Genomic DNA, 19,107 nt, shown 5'->3' with positions numbered 1-19,107 from the left:
CAACATAGGTAATAGATAAGAACTTTATTAATGAACTAATAATTTTATGGGAAGAACTCCAATCCAACTGAATCTACTCATTCCTACTAATTTTTATTTAGAGGTAACATACGATATATTTAAAAATCAATAAATGTCATGTGTTGCATGTTCAGCTAAAAATGAAAGGGAATTATAGGGAATCCTCTAACATAAATTATTATTATGATTGCTATCAGTGGTGTATGTACACAATTCGTTAATAATTAAAGGGACAATACTTGTACTAGAAATCATGACCTACTATATCAACTACTATCTTCATCATGATGTTGTTGATTAAAAAAAATATCATTCAGTCAGAGACTAAGAGCTAAGATGACAAGAATGAGGAGGTGTGGCACCACACGAAGGGCTATTGGGCCGTAGTCTAGTAAAATTTGAACTTGAAGCAAGGGGAGCAAATCACTTTCAAATTTTGACAAGGCAAGCCCATCGAATGGGCTTGAACCCGAATAAGGTGACGAAATTAGGGAACAAGTTTGAAGAGGTTTTTTGCTAAACAGTTTGATGAAGTTTATGTATGTAACACTATCATATATCGTATCACATACTTAGGATAGTTTATTATTGATAAAAACTTTATTGTTTAAGTTGCAAGAAATTGTAAGTCCCAGTTAGCTCAACTGATAAAGTCTCTGATTGTTGTATAAAAAATCTGAGGTTCAATCCTCGCCTACACAAAAAACTGATTGGTGTTTTGGTTTGATGATAAAGAGCAATCATCAGGAACGAACGCCATAAGTTGAAACTCTCTAAAAAAAAAAGTTACAAGAAATTTAATATTTAATATTTAATATTTATTTTTATTTTTATTATAATTTGTGTTTTAACATAATATAACTTACCCATTACATTCGATAATATTAGTAAAGTATTTTCTTTCTTACACGTATATATTTGGCAAAAATGCAAAACTAACATTCTAACTTTCATATTTTTTCATTTCAGTCCTCCAACTTTCAGTTTTGTTAATTCAGTCCTCTAACTTTCAATTTTTGTCAATTCAAAGCTCCGTTATTGCTTCTGTTACTGTTGCCGTTAAATCCACTAAACGACGCCATTTTGCATGTGTGTGAAAAAATGTGAAAGTTAGAGAGCCAGTTTTGCATTTTTGCCTATATATTTTTAATTAATCCATGCATCAGACAAGGATATTATTAATTACTAGTTAATATAAAATTTTATAATTTTATTTAAACCTTAGAGTTTCTATAGTAAGTTTCCTTTAAACCTAAAAGTTTGAAATAAATTTCATGTAAACCAATTGAACACATGATGTTTAATGGGATTAACCAAAAATTAGAACACATTATACAAGAATTATTATATGCAACATGAGTACTATAGGATCAGAAAGTGAGAATGATCAATATTTGTGAGTAAATGAGAAGAATGTGTATTAACTAATGTATATAGGCAAGTGTTCCAGTTATCTTTGTTTGAGACATTGCACTTCAATTTTCAAATGGTTTTTTTTTTCTTTCTAATTTGAGCCATTCACTCTCCAGTAGGGTACCGTGTCCTTACATTTGATTCTTGTGTTTTTTGTCCTTCAACACACTTCTACGCAGCTTTATATTGGTCTCAGGCTCTCAGCCCTAACAAAATTAAGTGAAGCCTATAGAAAATTCCCCGAAACCCCCACAAATTGATGGTGGTAAATTTATCTCGTTCTCTCTAACACTATGTATATTATTAAATCCAAGAAATAATAGTTTCAACCATGAAAGGGAGAAAATCATATTCCCCTTTATAAGGTTGGTCCTCTTAATTCAAAATTTGGCCAAAATTTGGCATTCTTAATTCTACTTTCAAGAATTCTTATGTTCACATTTGGACTATTTGCCATTTGGATGCATAAATCTCTTCAAAAAGTATGAAAACAATTTATTTTACAAAAGGATAAGGTCTACGAAGATGGAGGTATCAATACTTCAATAGGATGAGGATCGGAGGATGGGTAGTTGATGTTTTTTGTTCTACTTCAATAGCCAATTCTTCTTAGCACTAGGCTTGTTCAAGATTCGACCAACACTGACGAAACCGGTTGGCATTGAACTAATCCAATCCGACTGATACAAAGCTCCATCGTAAGTGTTCGATGTGATTATTGGTAGATATTTAGGCATATTGAAGGCGGCCAGTGGGCAATCAGTGGCTATTTTGAATTCCAACGAGAAACTGCACCGCATCGATGTGTATATATAGTTATTTGCTATAATTTAACATACGTATAATTTATATATAGAATTACTATAGGTTTCAGTAGAGAGAAGGTGTGAAAGTGCGAGTTTGAGAGAGGCAAGGAAGAAAAGGAGAAATGGCGGCGTTGGAGAGATATAGATTATTAGGAAATGTTAGGGTTTTTAAAAATTTTAAATCTAATACCGAAACGATGTCATTTGATCTTGATATTAATTTTTTATAATGCACAGAAAATCAGTAAGCTGAATGCTCTGGATTTCAATGGTCTGGTGGTTGCTTGAAAGGCCTGAAATGAAAAAGACAAAAGATCAAAGGTGACCGAGGTGGACCGGCCAAGAACCCTTCGATGCTTAGGTTAGTTTTTGTTCTCTGGAAACTCAGGAATTCTCAACCTTTTTTAGAATAGTGAAAACTTACCTTTATTTTGTCTGGATGAGTCCTTATATAGTTGGCCTTACGGCAGTTACTTGTTTAGTAACTGCTCCAATATTTGTGGAGGTTTTGAAGGTTCAGATTTTAACTTCCGCAACTGCTATAGAAGTTAGAATAATAAACCTTATCCTCCACAACTGTCATAGCGATGAATAAGGGTTTTAATCATGCTTTAAAATAGTAACACGTGGTCCAAATTACAAGCTATCATAGACAAATCCTGGTGGCCTATCGCGTCGATTCCATTTTTCAAAGAGAACGCCATGTGTCATTTTTTGACTGGTCTGTGTCGTTTCACTGACCTCACCTCTGTGCCCTATAAATATGTGCATTCTCTCTCTTACCCCTCACCTTTCTCATAATTTCTTCTCTGCCATCTCGTCCAAGAGCCTCATCTAGTCCTCGTCTTCTAGTCTCGTCAAGTATTTCCTCTTCTCTTCCTTAGGTTTTTGTCTTTATCCTTTTTTTGAAAAATCATGTCTGAGTCTAGTAGTAGCCTAAAGAAAGCGATAGTCGAGTATTAGGACGTTTCCTCTAAAAGTGGAGGTAGTTATGAGAGCGGTGAGGGTAGTTCAAGTGGTAGTAGTAGTAGCTCCTCAGACGAGCATTATTCGGCTGGGGTTCCTGGGTTTTCTTTAGAGGAGTTCCAGGAGATGCAACGTAGGATGGCTTCTAGGATAGGGGCAAGCTCGTCTAGAAAACCACCTAGCCCTTTTCAAGATGAAGAGGAGGAGGAGGAACTAGAGGATGAAGAGGAGAACATAATTTATAGTTGTGCCCTTGAGATAGCATCCACTTTAGATGGGCTTAAGTTAAAAACCCTTGTAAATAGGTACCAGATTCCTAGGGAATTTAAGCCTCGTCTACCCGATGAAGGGGAATTGTGCTATTCTCTTTCTTCTGGCTTAGGTGTATATACATCTTACCTTTTAGTAGGTCTTAGGTTCCCTTTAAATTCTTTTTGTAGAGGCCTTCTCCATAGGTTGGGTATTAGAGCTAACCAGCTTAACCTCAATGGTTGGAGGATTATAGTTGTCATGCAAGTGTTATGGTGTGAGGCATTGGAAGGGAATTGTCCAATTACAGTGGACGAGTTCCTTTATTGTTATAAGCTCTCAGAGATAAAGAAATCTGCTAGTTTTTACCAGTTCTTGTTTAGGGGCCCTCATTTTAGTTTAATAAAGGGCTATAGCTCTTCTGATAAGCTTTGGAAGACTGAGTTTTTTTTATTATTTCTGAAAATTGGGTCGGGGACCCAGTTGATGTGAGTAGTGCCCCCTTCCCCCCTTTTACCAGCCCCCTAGGTCGTCTTCATCTTGATGGTATGTCTTTCTTCCATTTTTCTTATCTAATTTTTCTAACCTCCTTTTTCTTTTTTAATTTACTTGTCTAACCCTCTCTTTTCTTTTTCATATTGATGCAGTTGTTATCCGTCCTCGTTTGGACAAATTTTATTTGGATTGTATTGATCAAGTCTGTGCCTTCCCTGACAGATCCTTCCACAGCCTAGTGACCTTTGGTCGTCTAGCTACTTGGGGACTTGGCCCAATACCTTATGTAGAAAACCTTGGGCACGAAGAAACTACCCGTTGAAGTAAGTGTTCTCCATCTTCGTCTTTTTTTTTTTTTTTTTTTTAATCGTTTTCTCCGTCATAGGAATGGCCACTTTGAAGGAAAACAAGGAAAATGCTCTAACCAGTGGTGATGAGGACATCCAAGTTTAGGACGATACTACTGCCCCAGTCATCTAGAAATCCACCATCCAGACAAGGAAGAGGAAGACTATATCCAGCTCAGTGGATCTCGATGACCTTCCAAGTCGTCGAGGTCTTAAGAAGCAAAAGCAAAAGTATAGTAAAACTCCTCTTCCTAAAGTCCTAAAATTTACTCCTTCAATGGTAGATTTGGACAACCCAGTGGTTAATGTGGTGCCTGTCCAAACCATTCCACCCGTCCAGACCGATCCTCCCCCTCAAACTAAAACTTCTCGCAAGACTCATCCTTTAGAGCCGTCTAAGCAGCCTCCTAACTTGGTGTTGGACGAGGGTTATGCATGGAAGACGTTTAAAGGAATTATCACTAACAATGAAGTGAATTCATGTTACAATATGTCAATGAGGGACTTTGAACGTTTTGCCATTCATGACCTTTTTAAGGTATATAAATTTCATTCACCTTTGTTTTACTCTTTTCAGTTTTGAATAAAATTCCAAACTTTTCTTCGTCCATTTCTAGGCCATGTCAAAGTTTTACACGACGTCTAGCCAGGCTAAGGAGTTATGTGAGGAGGCCAAGACGGCTAAGGAGAAGAATAAAGAGCTGAACAAGGAAGTTCTTTTAAAAAAGGTGAAGTGATCAGATTGACTGAGGACCTCAATCATTTGCAAGGAATAGAGACGAAGATGAAAAACGAGGTTGAGGAACTTAGAGCAGATTCTGTTGTAAAGGAAACCCGCATTGCTCATTTGGAGGGACAAATTTCAGTGTTCAACTTGTCCTTGGAGAAAGCTCGTAAAGAAGCCGTTGCAGCTTTCAAGAAGTCAGAAGAGTACAAGAATTGTCTAGACAGTCATTATGTAGCTAGCTACGAGGACTTCTGTGCCAATGCCAAGGAGGCTTATCCTGACCTAGACTTTGATTCCTTCAAAATTCCTCTTGCCGCAGAAAGTTCCTTGCTTCCGACGATTTCTAAGGACATCAATGTGGTGGACGATGTTGCTAATGAAGTCACCCACGATGCCACTGTTACCAACAGGGACGAGCCAAAGTCAGATGGTTTATCTCAGTAAAAAAATCCTTATTACTTTAGTTTATTGGAAATGCCCGTTGTTTTGGGCTTTACCCTTTTTTTAAAATTTTTTATTTTTTATTTATTTTTACTGAAGTACAATTTTCTCGTCCAAGTTTATGGACGAGTTACATATACAATTGCCTTTATTGGCTTTACATAGCTCAAGGGTTTTTCGACAGTGGTCGTCTACCCTTCTTTAATTTTTATGAACGAATATCTGTTTTCATTCTCATTTTTCAATGTTTAAACATGTTGTAGGTTTTATGAACAAGATTTGTTCATATTCGTCCATATTATTTTTGTGGTGGTGTGGTCCGTCCACTTGTGAGGACATTTTACCCCGTCTTGAGTACATGAAGAAATTTTTCTTTACATCGTCCATGTTGAAATATACTTCATGTTCAACATCTACCATTTAGCACAGCTCGTCTATAGATGGCATTTATTTTTGCTAGCTTGATCCATCTATACATTTGACTTAGCTTTTATTATTATTCATCCAAGTGTGGGACGATCATTTATTTGTCTTTGGTAAAAGATATTTCCCCCACTTGCTCATCCATGGATAGGATTGTTTGGCTGGTTAAATTCGTCAATAGACTTAGACACTTTTACATGCAAGTTTTTCCTCGTCCATTGGTTAGACAAAAGTACCTCAGGTTTTACCTCATCAAGCGCTTAAACGGATATACCTTGGATTTATTTTTCTTTGCTTTATCCTTATTCTAAGGAAAGCTTATAGACGTTATATCCCTGCGTCTAGAGATTTTATTCGTCTTTGGCCTTTGCCCTTCTTGCAGATTAGTTTGAATAAAATCACAAAATAAGAGATTCTCACAACATTAGGTACATTGAAAATCCAAACTAGATATACAGACGTAAACATCTTCCACAAGCATGGCATATGCTTAAAAGCTAATGCCTTAGGGAATTAGAAATACTCAAACTAAGTACGTAACCTCGTCCATCACAACGTCGTCCATAGACAGCGCAAAAGTTAGAAACTAATGTGCTTTCTTAAGGACTTTAATTTTTAAGGACTTAAAATATTTAAAACACACAGTAGTAGTAATAAATATAAGCAAACATGAGAAAGACAACTCATAACTTCCACTTTGTCCATAATGCTCGTCCCTGGTGATGCTCGTCTAGGTTGACCCTTTATTGGTAATACCTCCTCAGGTGCTCCACATTCCAAGGGTGCTCTAGCTTCTGTCCATCTAGGGCTTCCAAGTAGTATGACCCCCGCCTTTTGTAGTTGATAATCCTATAAGGTCCTTCCTAATTAGGCCTTAACTTTACATGAGCCGGGTTTCTAGTTGCCAAGGAGACTCTTTTAAGGACGAAGTCTCCAATGTTGAAATGCCTGGGTTTCACCATTGCATCATATTACCTAGCCATAAGATTTTTGTACCTTGCTATTCTCTGCTTCGTGTCCATCCTCACCTCGTCTATAAGATCGAGGTTAAGATGAAGCTACTATTTGTTTTCTTCATCTTGATACTTTATCACCCTGTGGCTGGCCATATGCACTTCTGCAGGTATGACTGCCTCACTTCCATAGGCTAGTTTAAAAGGAGTTTCCCCTGTGGGGTCCTTACTGTTGTTCTGTAAGCACACAAAACACTCGGTAATTCATTTGGCCATACTCCCTTTGCCCCTTCAAGCCGAGTCTTGATGATTTTCAACAAAGATCGGTTTGCTACTTCTGTCTGTCCATTGGCTTGTGGGTGGGAGGGTGAGGAGTAGTGATTCTTGATTCCTAATTGCTCACAAAACTCCCTGAAAGGTGTGTTATCGAACTGTCATCTGTTGTCAGACACTAGTACCCTAGGTACCCCAAACCTGCATACAATACTTTTCCAGACGAAGTTCTTGACATTCTGTTGTGTAATTTTTGCTAAGGGTTCAGCTTCCACCCACTTAGTGAAATAATCTATTCCTACCATCAAAAACTTCATTTGTCTAGTTCCAATTGAAAAGGGGCCTAAAATATCCAATCTCCATTGTGCAATAGGCCATAGGGTCATCATTGGGGTAAGGTACTCTGGCGGCTATCTGGGGACGTTACTGAATCATTGGCATTGATTGTAAACCTTGACATATGCTTTAGCATCAGCTTGGATGGTTGGCCAGTAATATTCAACACAGACGACCTTGTGGACGAGCGATCTGGCTCCTGAATAGTTACCACATGCTCCTTTATGAACTTTTCTTAACACATAATTCATCTCATCTGAAGCTAAACATCTTAGATAAGGCTAAGAAAAACCTCTTTTATATAGCACCTTGTCCATGAGGACGTATCTAGCTGATTTGACCCTAAACTTTCTGGCCTCGTCTTTCCCTTCTGGAAGAGTTCCGTCCTTCAGGTATGATACTATTGGGGTCATCTAATTTTCCTCACTTTCTATATGTAGTACTTCTGGAAGATCTATGCTAGGCATATATTGAATTTTGTCAAACTCGTTCGTTGATTCATTTGCTAAAGCTTCCTTCGCCAAGGTGTCTGTTTCCATGTTCTCTTCCCTTGGGATTTGAACGAAATCAACTTCCTTAAACTTCTTCCTGAGGACGAGCCCGTCTTTCTATTATCTCGATCCTTCTTCTCTCCTGTCCGAGCTTTCTTTGGATGAGGACCCTATTCAATATGACGAGGGGGATCCAATTCCATACGTTCTGCTTTCTTCCGCTTCTTGGCTATGATTGCATCTTCTGCATTCATGAAATTCTGGGCTGAATGGACGAGCTCAGCCATAGTTTGAGGCTCCTTTTCGTATAGCTTATGGATGAACAAATCTAAATTGACTCCGTTATGAGAGGCAGCCAATAACAGTTTGTCGTCCATCTCGTTTACTGTGAGGGCTTCTCTGTTAAAGCGAGTAATGAAGGACCGCAAGCTTTCATTTTCTCATTGTTCAGTAGTTAACAAGCTAGACGAGGAGCGTTTGTGTCTTTGTCCTCCAATGAAGTTATTAACAAACAACTTACTCAACTCTTCAAAAGAACTCACTGTGCTTGGAGGTATCTTGCTGAACCACACTTGTATTGGTCCTTTTAGGGTGGTAGGGAAGGCTCTGCACATAATCTCATCTGGAACCACTTGGAGATGCTCCGTGATTGTTGCTTCTGCTGTGTGTTTTGTATGAGATATAAAATCAGATTTTCCAATATCACTTTTTTGTAATTAATAACATGGCAATTTGTAAGTCAATAATAAAATTTGTAGTATACTTAACATCACTAATAAAAGTATTAAAAAAAAATCACTAATAAAAAAAAATGAATAAGCTTATAAAAATTATATATAATTTTATAAAAATTTAGGCATTTAACTACAGGATGTGGGACCTTTGTTTTCCTAAGGAAAATTTTGTTTTTTGGTGGAGCCTAGGCCTTAGGCCGGCCCTGTTCAAAGCCCCTATTTTTTTTAGTAACAAGTTTTGTTAGAAACTTAGAATAACCTTCAAAGCCCAAAGGGAAGTCTGAGAAATTAAATACTGGATTATACTACAAATTTTAAGCTTCAAAACAAGCACACACAAACAACAAAGGCCCTTATTGTATTTCAAATTTTCAACTAACTAGTTTCTCCCAATATTCATTCTCCCACATATCCACTTCTTTCATTATATTTTATTTTCTTCGAGAAATGGCATCAATAGCTGGAACTCGGAAGATCATAAAGGAGGAGGCATTGTGCATGGAAGTGTATCCCTAGGGGATTTCACCATGGACTCCACCATGAAATTCTTAATTCTCCAAAATTTATTACCCTCTCGACATGCCATTGTTTCTGAACAGACCTCAAGCGCTCCTAGAGGAATTGTTGGTTCAAATTTCAAGAGCTTTGAGTATTCACTTAACAAGTGAAACATGTAGTCGTAAACAAAGTCCATTTTAAGGTTCTCCTGAATGAATTTGCTTCCTGCCTCTCCAATTTCCTGTGCCTGAAATATAAGTGTTGAAGGAGATAGAATTGTGAAGAAAAACAATTAAATAAAGAAATAAATAAATTTGAAGCGTGTCGTGCACCAAATAAGAAACATAGTGCATGTTGGGTCCCATTGTTGACTGTCACATTGTTTATAAGGTGACGAATCAACGAATGTAATATGTACAACTTTAATAACATAATAAATAAATGTGATGATAAAGATACTATTAATTTTACTCTAAAACCTTTAGAAATTAATGAGTCATCATTCATAGAAAATAGAAATTAAGACATTTATTTGGGTTAAATTATTGCTGTGGTCATCAAATTATGCAATAAAGTTTAATTTGGTCCCTTGAGTGTTAGTTGTGTCAATTTAATCCCCCCAACTGTTAGTTGAACCAACTTAGTCCCTTAAGTTTCAATATCAAGTAAATATCATTATGAAACTTCTCTTCTTTTAAATCTTAATGAGATCGACGTAATGAGATCGACGAAATTAGTTAATGTAGCAAATAGAGCATAAGTTAAAAGGTATCTATAGAAAGTGTGAAAATTCTAAAGGTAAATCAACTTTCAACTATTAATTACGTTAAAATTTAAATGGGGGACAGAAGGATGACATTGTGACTTGATTTTGAAAGTTGAATTATTACATTGACACAACTTATAGTTGAGGGATAATAGATGGAGGATTAGTAAAATTGATAGTAGTTTTTGTTAGCTTCTAAATATTTATGATTAAATATTTAGATTCTTATTTTGTGTATGTTGGTAAACTGAGAACAAAAACATGTCTAGATTAGGTGTTAGACATTGCTCAAGATTGTACAAATCAAGATTCAAGAACATTCAAGTTGCAGAAAGGAGAGCTCAAGTTCTGTGAAGCTCGACCGATCAAAATTTAGACTCGACCAATCGAAAATCACAAAAAAGTTAATTTTGCAAAATTTAAACCAAACTCAAGCCTGCGAAAATGTTTAGGGTTTTAGTCCAACACTTATAAGTGTAAAAGGAAAACCCTAATTAAGTTTTGAAGACTCTTGAAAGACTTGTAAGTTACTCCTATGAGATCCGTGAGGTTTCTGTAACCTTCTAACTCTACAAGTGTCTATCAAAACAAAATCTATAATCAAGTGCTAAGGGAATCAAGTTGCTGCTACAAGATCAACAACGATTGGTGATCTGAAACCTTTAAGTGGTATCTTAAAGTCATAAGCGGGGGAGCTTGTGTTCAACAAATCCAAGAGAGAAAAGTTCGTGGAGTTGGAGCTGTACGTGGTCATGTTAGTAAGTTCCACTGGTAGCATTAGGTTTAGGAGTTAAATTTTTTGTAAACTTCAATTCTTTCTAGTAGATTTGTTTACCTTGAGAATAGTTAGGTCAAATCCTCCCTAGGTTTTTACCTTGAAACATTTAGTTTTATTGGTTTTCCTAGGTGATCATATCTTTGAGTCTTTTACTTTTCTGCTGTGCATGATATGATATACTATTGTTTAATCTAGATCTCATAATTAATCTATGTACTTGGCTAATTCACTAGTTGTAAACAATTTGTTTTAAAGGGGTCTAAACAAACAAACAGTTTTAGTATTTTTCGATTAGTTTTTTGTGATTAGTGATACATCAATAATTTGTAAGGTTTATGTAGTAAATTTTGTAATATCCTTGTCATTACTCTTTCCAAAATGTATAGCACTAGTCTACTATGTATATAACAAGCATTCCATGAGAAAATCAGAAAAAATCGTGCTATTTCTCCAAGGAAAAATAGAAAATTAACAAAAACAATTAACACCATTTTGAGAAGGCTTTTAAACAGTGCATTTCTATATAAGTGTTCTGCATTGGTTTATGATTTTCATAATTCAAGAAAAGAGAACTGTTTTAGGAAAACAAAGCCACCACACATGCATGTCCACATGTGGCTAAATTTGGTTGTGTCAAGAGGGGAAGAGAGTAAGAGAGGCTTACCTTGTCGGTGTGATAATTGCCCCATTCCACAGCAAGCTTAAGATCTCTGCATGTATTATTAGTTATTTTGATGGGCCAGTAGTGTTGCATGGGCACCAAGCTTCTTGTGAAAAAGTCATGGTACTGAGGCATCAATAGCAAGGTCATGGAATTGCAAGCTAGAATGTACTTTTCACTCACTGACCATGTCTTTCCTTCTATGTAAATTTTATATCTTCACATGAAAAAGCCAAACAAAACAGAAAAGAATGTTAATAACACTATGAATGTATTATGACATATTTAAAAGGAAATTATAAGAAAAATGAAGAAAAATGAATTGTTGAGAAAATTAAAGAAGTGCAATATTTACCTATGGGTGCATTGGTCTTCTAGTTTTGAGTTCTTGAATCCATTTGTAGATTCTTTTCCCCAGTCCTGAATACAGATAAAATAGTTGAAATAAATATGTTCCAAATTTCTCTCAAAACCCTGTCTGCCTAGTTCTTTTTTCCTATATGTTTCTTTCACTCTATTTCTTCTAAAGAGGAAAAAAAAAACACTATTTGTACTTCCAAAATAGGATCAAACAAGATCTTTGCATAATTTCCACATATGAAATTAAGCACAATTTCACAAAGAAATAGCTCACTTGTTTCTCGATAAGATGCTCAATATCATTTAATTTAACAGATGACCCCTCAGCTACTTATTGTTTGAAGAAACCATCCACTTTAATGGGCATTTTTTTCATGAAAACCAAAGATGAGATAACTAATTTAAGTTTTTTATTAAGATAATTACATGTGTTCTTCACAATTTTGACAATCCAACATGTCAATGTTGTCAAGGTTGGCCCACCGGCCCTAGGCCTAGGACCGCTACTAGAGAAAGGCCCCCAAAGAGGGGGCATAAGTTTTATTTTTATTTTTTATTTTATTATATTTTAATATATATATATATATATTGTGTGTGTGTGTGTGTGTGTGTGAATTGTTACATTTTTTTTCCCTCTATTTTTAAGAATGCTTGAGAAATTGAGTGATGTTATAAATACTAGCTTGTAACTCCTGCATATGTATGGATACACTTAAAGCTATACAATAAGATGTATAATATGATTTTTATATATATAATTTAAATACTATTGATAGTCATTTTTATATTTTGTTAACTTTTTAAAAAATTGTGTGAATATTATTAGGTATCAAATGTAAGTTGTCCTTTAAAAAAAAAAAAAATTATTGTGAAGCATTTTTTTTTTTTTTTTTACGATTCATTTATTTTAGACTCTTTGGTTTTTGTACTTAATAACTCACTTGGATGAAAATTTATGATGTGGTCCCACATTTGATTCTAAAATTAAGAAATAAAACTCTTTAAGAATAAATAATTTAAGACACATAGCGCAAAATTGGTATTCTAATTTGAGTTTCTCTCAGTTTTACTTATTATTATATATATAGATTACAAATTTTACTTTAGAGAACTTAGAAATTTTTGTGTCACCATCACAAGAAGTAATGCATATATTCATTTATTATCCTATTGAAGTGCAACCATTCACATTCTCTTTTATATCAGTTTATAAGATTTTTGAAATAAAATTTGTGATAGCTTTTAGCATTTTCCCAAAAAATAAATATAGATTAATATATATCCAACCAAATCACCATTAAGTGAATAAAAAAAATGCTAAACTACCAAAAATTTTATTACAAAAAAATTACGAATTGATGTGGCAAAAATGTGATTGGTGTTACCGAAATAACATAATAAATGAATTTAAATTAATTAATTTTTTTAATTGAAGGCACGCCATTTTGTAAGGTTTATGTAGTAAAATTTATAATATCCCAAGCATCGCTCAAGTGAATAAATCATACTAAAAGCAAGAATAATGGGTTGTTAATAAAAATTTGTAATATAAAACATTTACTAAATTGATGGTTAATAAACTAAATATTATTTAAGTGATAATTAAATATGAAAACACCCATTTAAATTTTTTCTTTAAGCCTGAAATTGTATTTAGCCAACCCTGTTTGATGTACAAGTATTTAATGCCTTTTCTTTTACTAAATATTGTTAGCAAAAGGTTCCCGATAACTAAACAATTGACCACTCATACTAGAGTTGTATGAATATTCAATAAAATAAAAATCAAGGAATTTGATAAAGAAATTTACCTGGATATATAAACGAACATTCCAATCATTTTTGTTAGAGAGATTGCACTTCATAAGCTCTACTCTTTTTTCAGACACATATGGATTCCCTTTCCAGAAAGCATAGGGTTTTCTATCTTTCCATTTGATCTTTTTATTGCCTTCTTTTAGGGCCTCCAACGTTGTCCCCCATGGCTTTATATCGACCTCAGACCTAACGAAGGAAATTTTTTTTAATGATTTAAAAAAGAAAAAGAAAAAAAGAATAACCATGAATCACATGAGAAAACAAAGGAGTGCAACCCCTGTTATAATTAATATTATTATTTTATAATAACCACTATTAGAAACTGAATCATATAAAAAAAAAAAAAAAAATCAAAGAAGTGTAACCTTTTTTACAAGTTTTACTTAATTAAAGATTTTAAAATACTAAAATACTAAAAAATTATATTTTAGCAACACAAACCACAGAAGCATCTACATCAATGTTAAATCTTAAAATTTTAACATCCAAGCTACAGTGAGTTGTCCTTTGGCAGCTCATCGTATTAAGAAACTTAAAAAAAAAAAATTATACCGTTCTCTCTCTTATCTTATTAAATAATATTTGTTTCTCTTTCTTTCTTAAATTTCTCTATTTTTCCCAGGTCCTTGATCTAGCTTCTTAAAAAAAAAAAAAAAAAATTCTCTATTTCCTATCTTCTTCTCCGTTCACAACACCAAACTGAAACAAAATACTTCATAACTGGAAAGCCAAAACCCCACCATATTATCCAAATAGAAATCTCAAACCATCTGTAAAAGGTTATATCTGACCATCGACGACTCTATTGTGTGCTTACCCACGAAAATTTTCAGACTTTGATTGTCATATTTCGCATCTCCCTCACCGTTGAAATTTGTCATTGTTAGATCTGCATGCGTGCTCTGGCTCAAACTCTCTCAAAAAAATATGTGGTGGTGCTAAATGGTTTTGGATCGTGGTTTGCTGTGCTATGGTGGTGGTAGTTGATTTTGGATCATGGGTTTGGTCTGTTGTGGTGGTGGTGGGTTGTGATTCCCACGGTGGTGGTGGGGAAAGTGTATAGTGGTGGTGAAAGTGGCTGGTGGTGGCTGGTTGCTATGAATTTTTTGTTGAAAAGTTTTATTTTATTTTAATAAATTGTTTATGAGAAGAGTGTAAACGTAGAAATTTTAATGTTAGGTGCTAAAATAAATAAACTGACTTTTTGAGACTTTAAAAACTATATTTTTTTTTTTTGTTTTGAGAAAGAAAAACTAAATCTAAAAGGTTTGATATGAATGCCCTAAAGCTATTATTATAACGTCGACCATCTTAGAAAATTATTATGGGGGTGAGTTTACCGTTTAGGAGTACCGCATCTTATGGATATACAATATTAGGTATGTGAGGTTTATAAGTGTTTGTGTGTTTAATACATATGTGAGATTTATAAGTAAATTTTTGCAATGAAATTGTAATTAAATTTGAAAAGAAAACTTACCAACCCCAGAAGGTCCAATCAGGGAAGACAATGTCTAGTGTTTCATCATCCTCACAATAATTGAACACCGGTGGCACCGACGTGGCTTTTAGCCCTTGGTGGTCACGTTTTTTAATCACGGTTTCGTCCCCACAGACAAACATCAACTCCAAATCTGGGACCTTCCCAGGGTACAACCTCAGAAGCTGCAAAATTCCCCATATTGTAAAGATATCCCTAGTTTGAAATGTCCCCCTAATTTGCTCAACATAAACCTTTCCCTTTACAATCACTAGTCTAAAAGTTGCATAATCTCTTCCCCTTTCCACCATGTCCCTCGTGATTCCGGCACTCTTCCATGGCCGTAGATCTTCGTGAATCCACCGCATGTACGCTGGACATGCCACAGGGGATGATTCCTCTTTCTCAATTGTCGCCGGGTGATTGGTTGGACATGTTAAGTTCAAATTGGAGCAATTGAATGGGAACTCAACTTGGGCAGAGGACTTTTTAGGACTTATTGTATTTGCAAATGTCCTAAATATGTAGTTACCTGTTAAGGCAGACTTAAAAAACAATGAACAAAGTATATTTAATTAGCCAAAGGAAGTGGGGACCAAAGTGTTCAAAATTTCAAACTGTCAAGAGGTATTTGGTACATGGGTTTTAAAATATGTGTTTTGTTGTTTGAAAAGATGTGTGGAAATACATGTGAGTAAAAAAGTGTATGAAAATACTTGTAATGTTGTTTAAAAACTGAAAATATGTGTTTAAATAAGTCTACCAAACAGCGCTAGCTTTCGATATCCAAGATTTTTACTTTCTCAAAAAAAAAATTTTAATCACGGTTTCGTCCCCACAGACAAACATCAACTCCAAATCTGGGACCTTCCCAGGGTACAACCTCAGAAGCTGCAAAATTCCCCATATTGTAAAGATATCCCTAGTTTGAAATGTCCCCCTAATTTGCTCAACATAAACCTTTCCCTTTACAATCACTAGTCTAAAAGTTGCATAATCTCTTCCCCTTTCCACCATGTCCCTCGTGATTCCGGCACTCTTCCATGGCCGTAGATCTTCGTGAATCCACCGCATGTACGCTGGACATGCCACAGGGGATGATTCCTCTTTCTCAATTGTCGCCGGGTGATTGGTTGGACATGTTAAGTTCAAATTGGAGCAATTGAATGGGAACTCAACTTGGGCAGAGGACTTTTTAGGACTTATTGTATTTGCAAATGTCCTAAATATGTAGTTACCTGTTAAGGCAGACTTAAAAAACAATGAACAAACTATATTTAATTAGCCAAAGGAAGTGGGGACCAAAGTGTTCAAAATTTCAAACTGTCAAGAGGTATTTGGTACATGGGTTTTAAAACATGTGTTTTGTTATTTGAAAATATGTGTGGAAATATATGTGAGTAAAAAAGTGTGTGAAAATACTTGTAATGTTGTTTAAAAACTGAAAATATGTATTTAAACAAGTCTACCAAACAGCGCTAGCTTTCGATCTCCAAGATTTCACGTTTAGTCCGTTTGGTAACCAAGTTTGAGCAACATTTTTCACATTTCAAATACATTTACACATATTTTTATACACCTTTTTACCAACACATATATCAAAAATACTTAAATAACATTACCCAAACTTATTTACCAAACACCCGTTTTGTAAATATAGGAGAATATACCTTGAATATTCCCAGGTTAGTCAATGGCGTGCAGCTTACGCGTCTTGATTAGCAAAACGGAATAAAAAAAAAATAGTTCTTTTAAGTAAAAGGTGTAGTAGTCTAAAAAAATAGCACTAATTTATCCTTAGTCATAAATCTTATCCAAGATGCCATTCGATTACGAAGGCCATTAAAATAAAATATTATGAAATAGATGAGGGGAATTGGATTCTAAAAGCAATACATACTAAAAAAATATAAATAATGGCTTTCAGTTGTTTCTTTAGACTCAAGAAATTAAGAACGGGGCTAACCAATATTGACCAAAAGAACATTCACTCCCGACTAGCCATATTATTTTTGGGAAAATTATACTGACTTCCTCTATTTTTTTTTTTGGGTTATTGCACTTATCTTTCCCTCAATTTAAAATAAGACACCATGGGGCCGTTTGGTCACCCATTTTAAAACATAGTGTTCAGTGTTTAAACACTGAACCCTAGCGTCCAAAAAAAAAATGGCATTTGGTATGCCATTCCTGTTCAGGGGTTGTTTGGAAAATATTGTTCAAAATGATGGTTTTGAAATCATCTCCAGTTTGTTTTTAAACAACAAACACTAGTGTTGAGTAGCAATTGTGTAATTATTTTGAACACTGTATGGTCCACCTAGTTAGACATCAAAAGCTGTATTATCTCACCCACACAATACCAGCGACATTAAAAGTTTAGAGCACAAAGGGTTGTTTGGAATATAATTTATAGTAATAAAAAAAGTGAGTTTCTTATTTTAAACTAGATAAGAGTTAAGTATGATAATGAAAAAACCTCCGTAGAAGTTAGTGTAATTTTCCTTTATTTTTCTAGTCAAATCATTGCAAGTCACTCATAAAAACCATATTGCATCTCACTATTTTCCACTCAGCAATTTTTTTTTTTTTTGAAATATTAACGAATGTCATTAGAATATTGGTTAATAATCTATTTAAAGAAAGTTTATATGGGAAATGAAAAAAAAAAAGTAATTAATATTTTGATAGCTTTTTTCATTTTTCATAAAAGTGATATTAAAACTTTCTTAAAATAGATTATTAACCAATACCTTAAGAGCATTCGTTAGCATTATTTTTTTTTTTTTTGGGATAACTACCACTCAGCAAGTTGATAAAAATGCTACAGCTGTTCTCTATAGTTAGTCTTGGCAATAATGGAACCTAAAAGATAGATTCTAATGGTCATTCCTCTTTAGTCATTATCAAAAATCGCATTACTCATTACTCTAGTACCTTTTATCTATTTTTTATATAATAATTTTAATTTTCTCCCTCTAGTTCTATTCCTAAGCCCAAGGTCCCTTCCTCTTTCTCTCTTCTCTTCCCAAAGCAATGGTTGACTTCGGCCCAAACTTGCAGAAGGGCAGGGTAAGATAGAAAAAAAAGTAGATTTTTGGTTTAAATATAAAGATGAGATGTGAGTGATTTAGGACATGACTATCAAGAGTGGGGTTGATCAATATAGACCACAATAATCATACAGGCCTTTGGTTTATGACTTCAGAAAATGAGAAAACCCTGGACACTGTAACAAAGGTTACGGTCAACAACCTCTACTCATTACTCTAGTACCTTTTATCTATTTTTTATATAATAATTTTAATTTTCTCCCTCTAGTTCTATTCCTAAGCCCAAGGTCCCTTCCTCTTTCTCTCTTCTCTTCCCAAAGCAATGGTTGACTTCGGCCCAAACTTGCAGAAGGGCAGGGTAAGATAGAAAAAAAAGTAGATTTTTGGTTTAAATATAAAGATGAGATGTGAGTGATTTAGGACATGACTATCAAGAGTGGGGTTGATCAATATAGACCACAATAATCATACAGGCCTTTGGTTTATGACTTCAGAAAATGAGAAAACCCTGGACACTGTAACAAAGGTTACGGTCAACAACCTCGTTAAACACCTCTATAACTTTTTAAAAGAAAAAGAGATTGTTGTTAACTATGTTAATAAGCAAAGAAAAACAAACAAACTTGTTAGGATAATAGATAGCCTGGGAGGGACTTACCTTGTCAATCCAATAGACGAAGCTGATAACAAAGAAGAGGATGAAAATAGTTATGGAGACCCATCTCTTCCCCAGAGACATCGAAAAATGACCACACAACGGAGCTCCTTGTGACCAAAACCAGAAAACCGAATGAAAACAAGTTACCATAAGTTGTGTGTGTATATATATATATATAACTTATAGGATCAGCTTTTGATAATTGTATTTTATTAGGGTAAATTACGTATTTGGTCCATAACTTTTACTCTAAATGTCAATTAGGTCCCTACTTTTTTAAATGTGTTAATTTAGTCCCTAACTTTTTGGTTTTGCGCCAATTTAGTCTTTATCATTAAGCGATGGATGGAAATACTAACC

General features: G+C 34.6%; 1 protein-coding gene and 1 long non-coding RNA gene across 2 annotated transcripts; both read right to left on the bottom strand.

Moving 5' to 3' along the window:
• Positions 1 to 8,930: 8,930 nt before the first annotated feature.
• Positions 8,931 to 15,540, bottom strand: LOC111999258 (uncharacterized). The gene is made up of 5 exons (XM_024031380.2): positions 15,037 to 15,540; positions 13,550 to 13,742; positions 11,734 to 11,798; positions 11,382 to 11,595; positions 8,931 to 9,420 (listed from the first exon to the last, which is right to left on the bottom strand). Exons 1-5 carry the CDS (start codon positions 15,402 to 15,404, stop codon positions 9,151 to 9,153), a joined length of 1,110 nt encoding a protein of 369 aa, XP_023887148.2. The 5' UTR covers positions 15,405 to 15,540; the 3' UTR covers positions 8,931 to 9,150.
• A 601-nt stretch (positions 15,541 to 16,141) lies between these two features.
• LOC136064700 (uncharacterized) lies at positions 16,142 to 18,896 on the bottom strand. The gene is made up of 2 exons (XR_010626291.1): positions 18,748 to 18,896; positions 16,142 to 16,287 (listed from the first exon to the last, which is right to left on the bottom strand). It is a non-coding gene; the product is annotated as an uncharacterized LOC136064700 (long non-coding RNA).
• Positions 18,897 to 19,107: the final 211 nt, after the last annotated feature.

Source organism: Quercus suber, unplaced genomic scaffold (assembly GCF_002906115.3).
Source record: "Quercus suber isolate HL8 unplaced genomic scaffold, Cork oak 2.0 scaffold_741, whole genome shotgun sequence".
Lineage (NCBI taxonomy): Eukaryota > Viridiplantae > Streptophyta > Magnoliopsida > Fagales > Fagaceae > Quercus > Quercus suber.
This window is presented reverse-complemented; position numbering and strand designations above follow the sequence as displayed.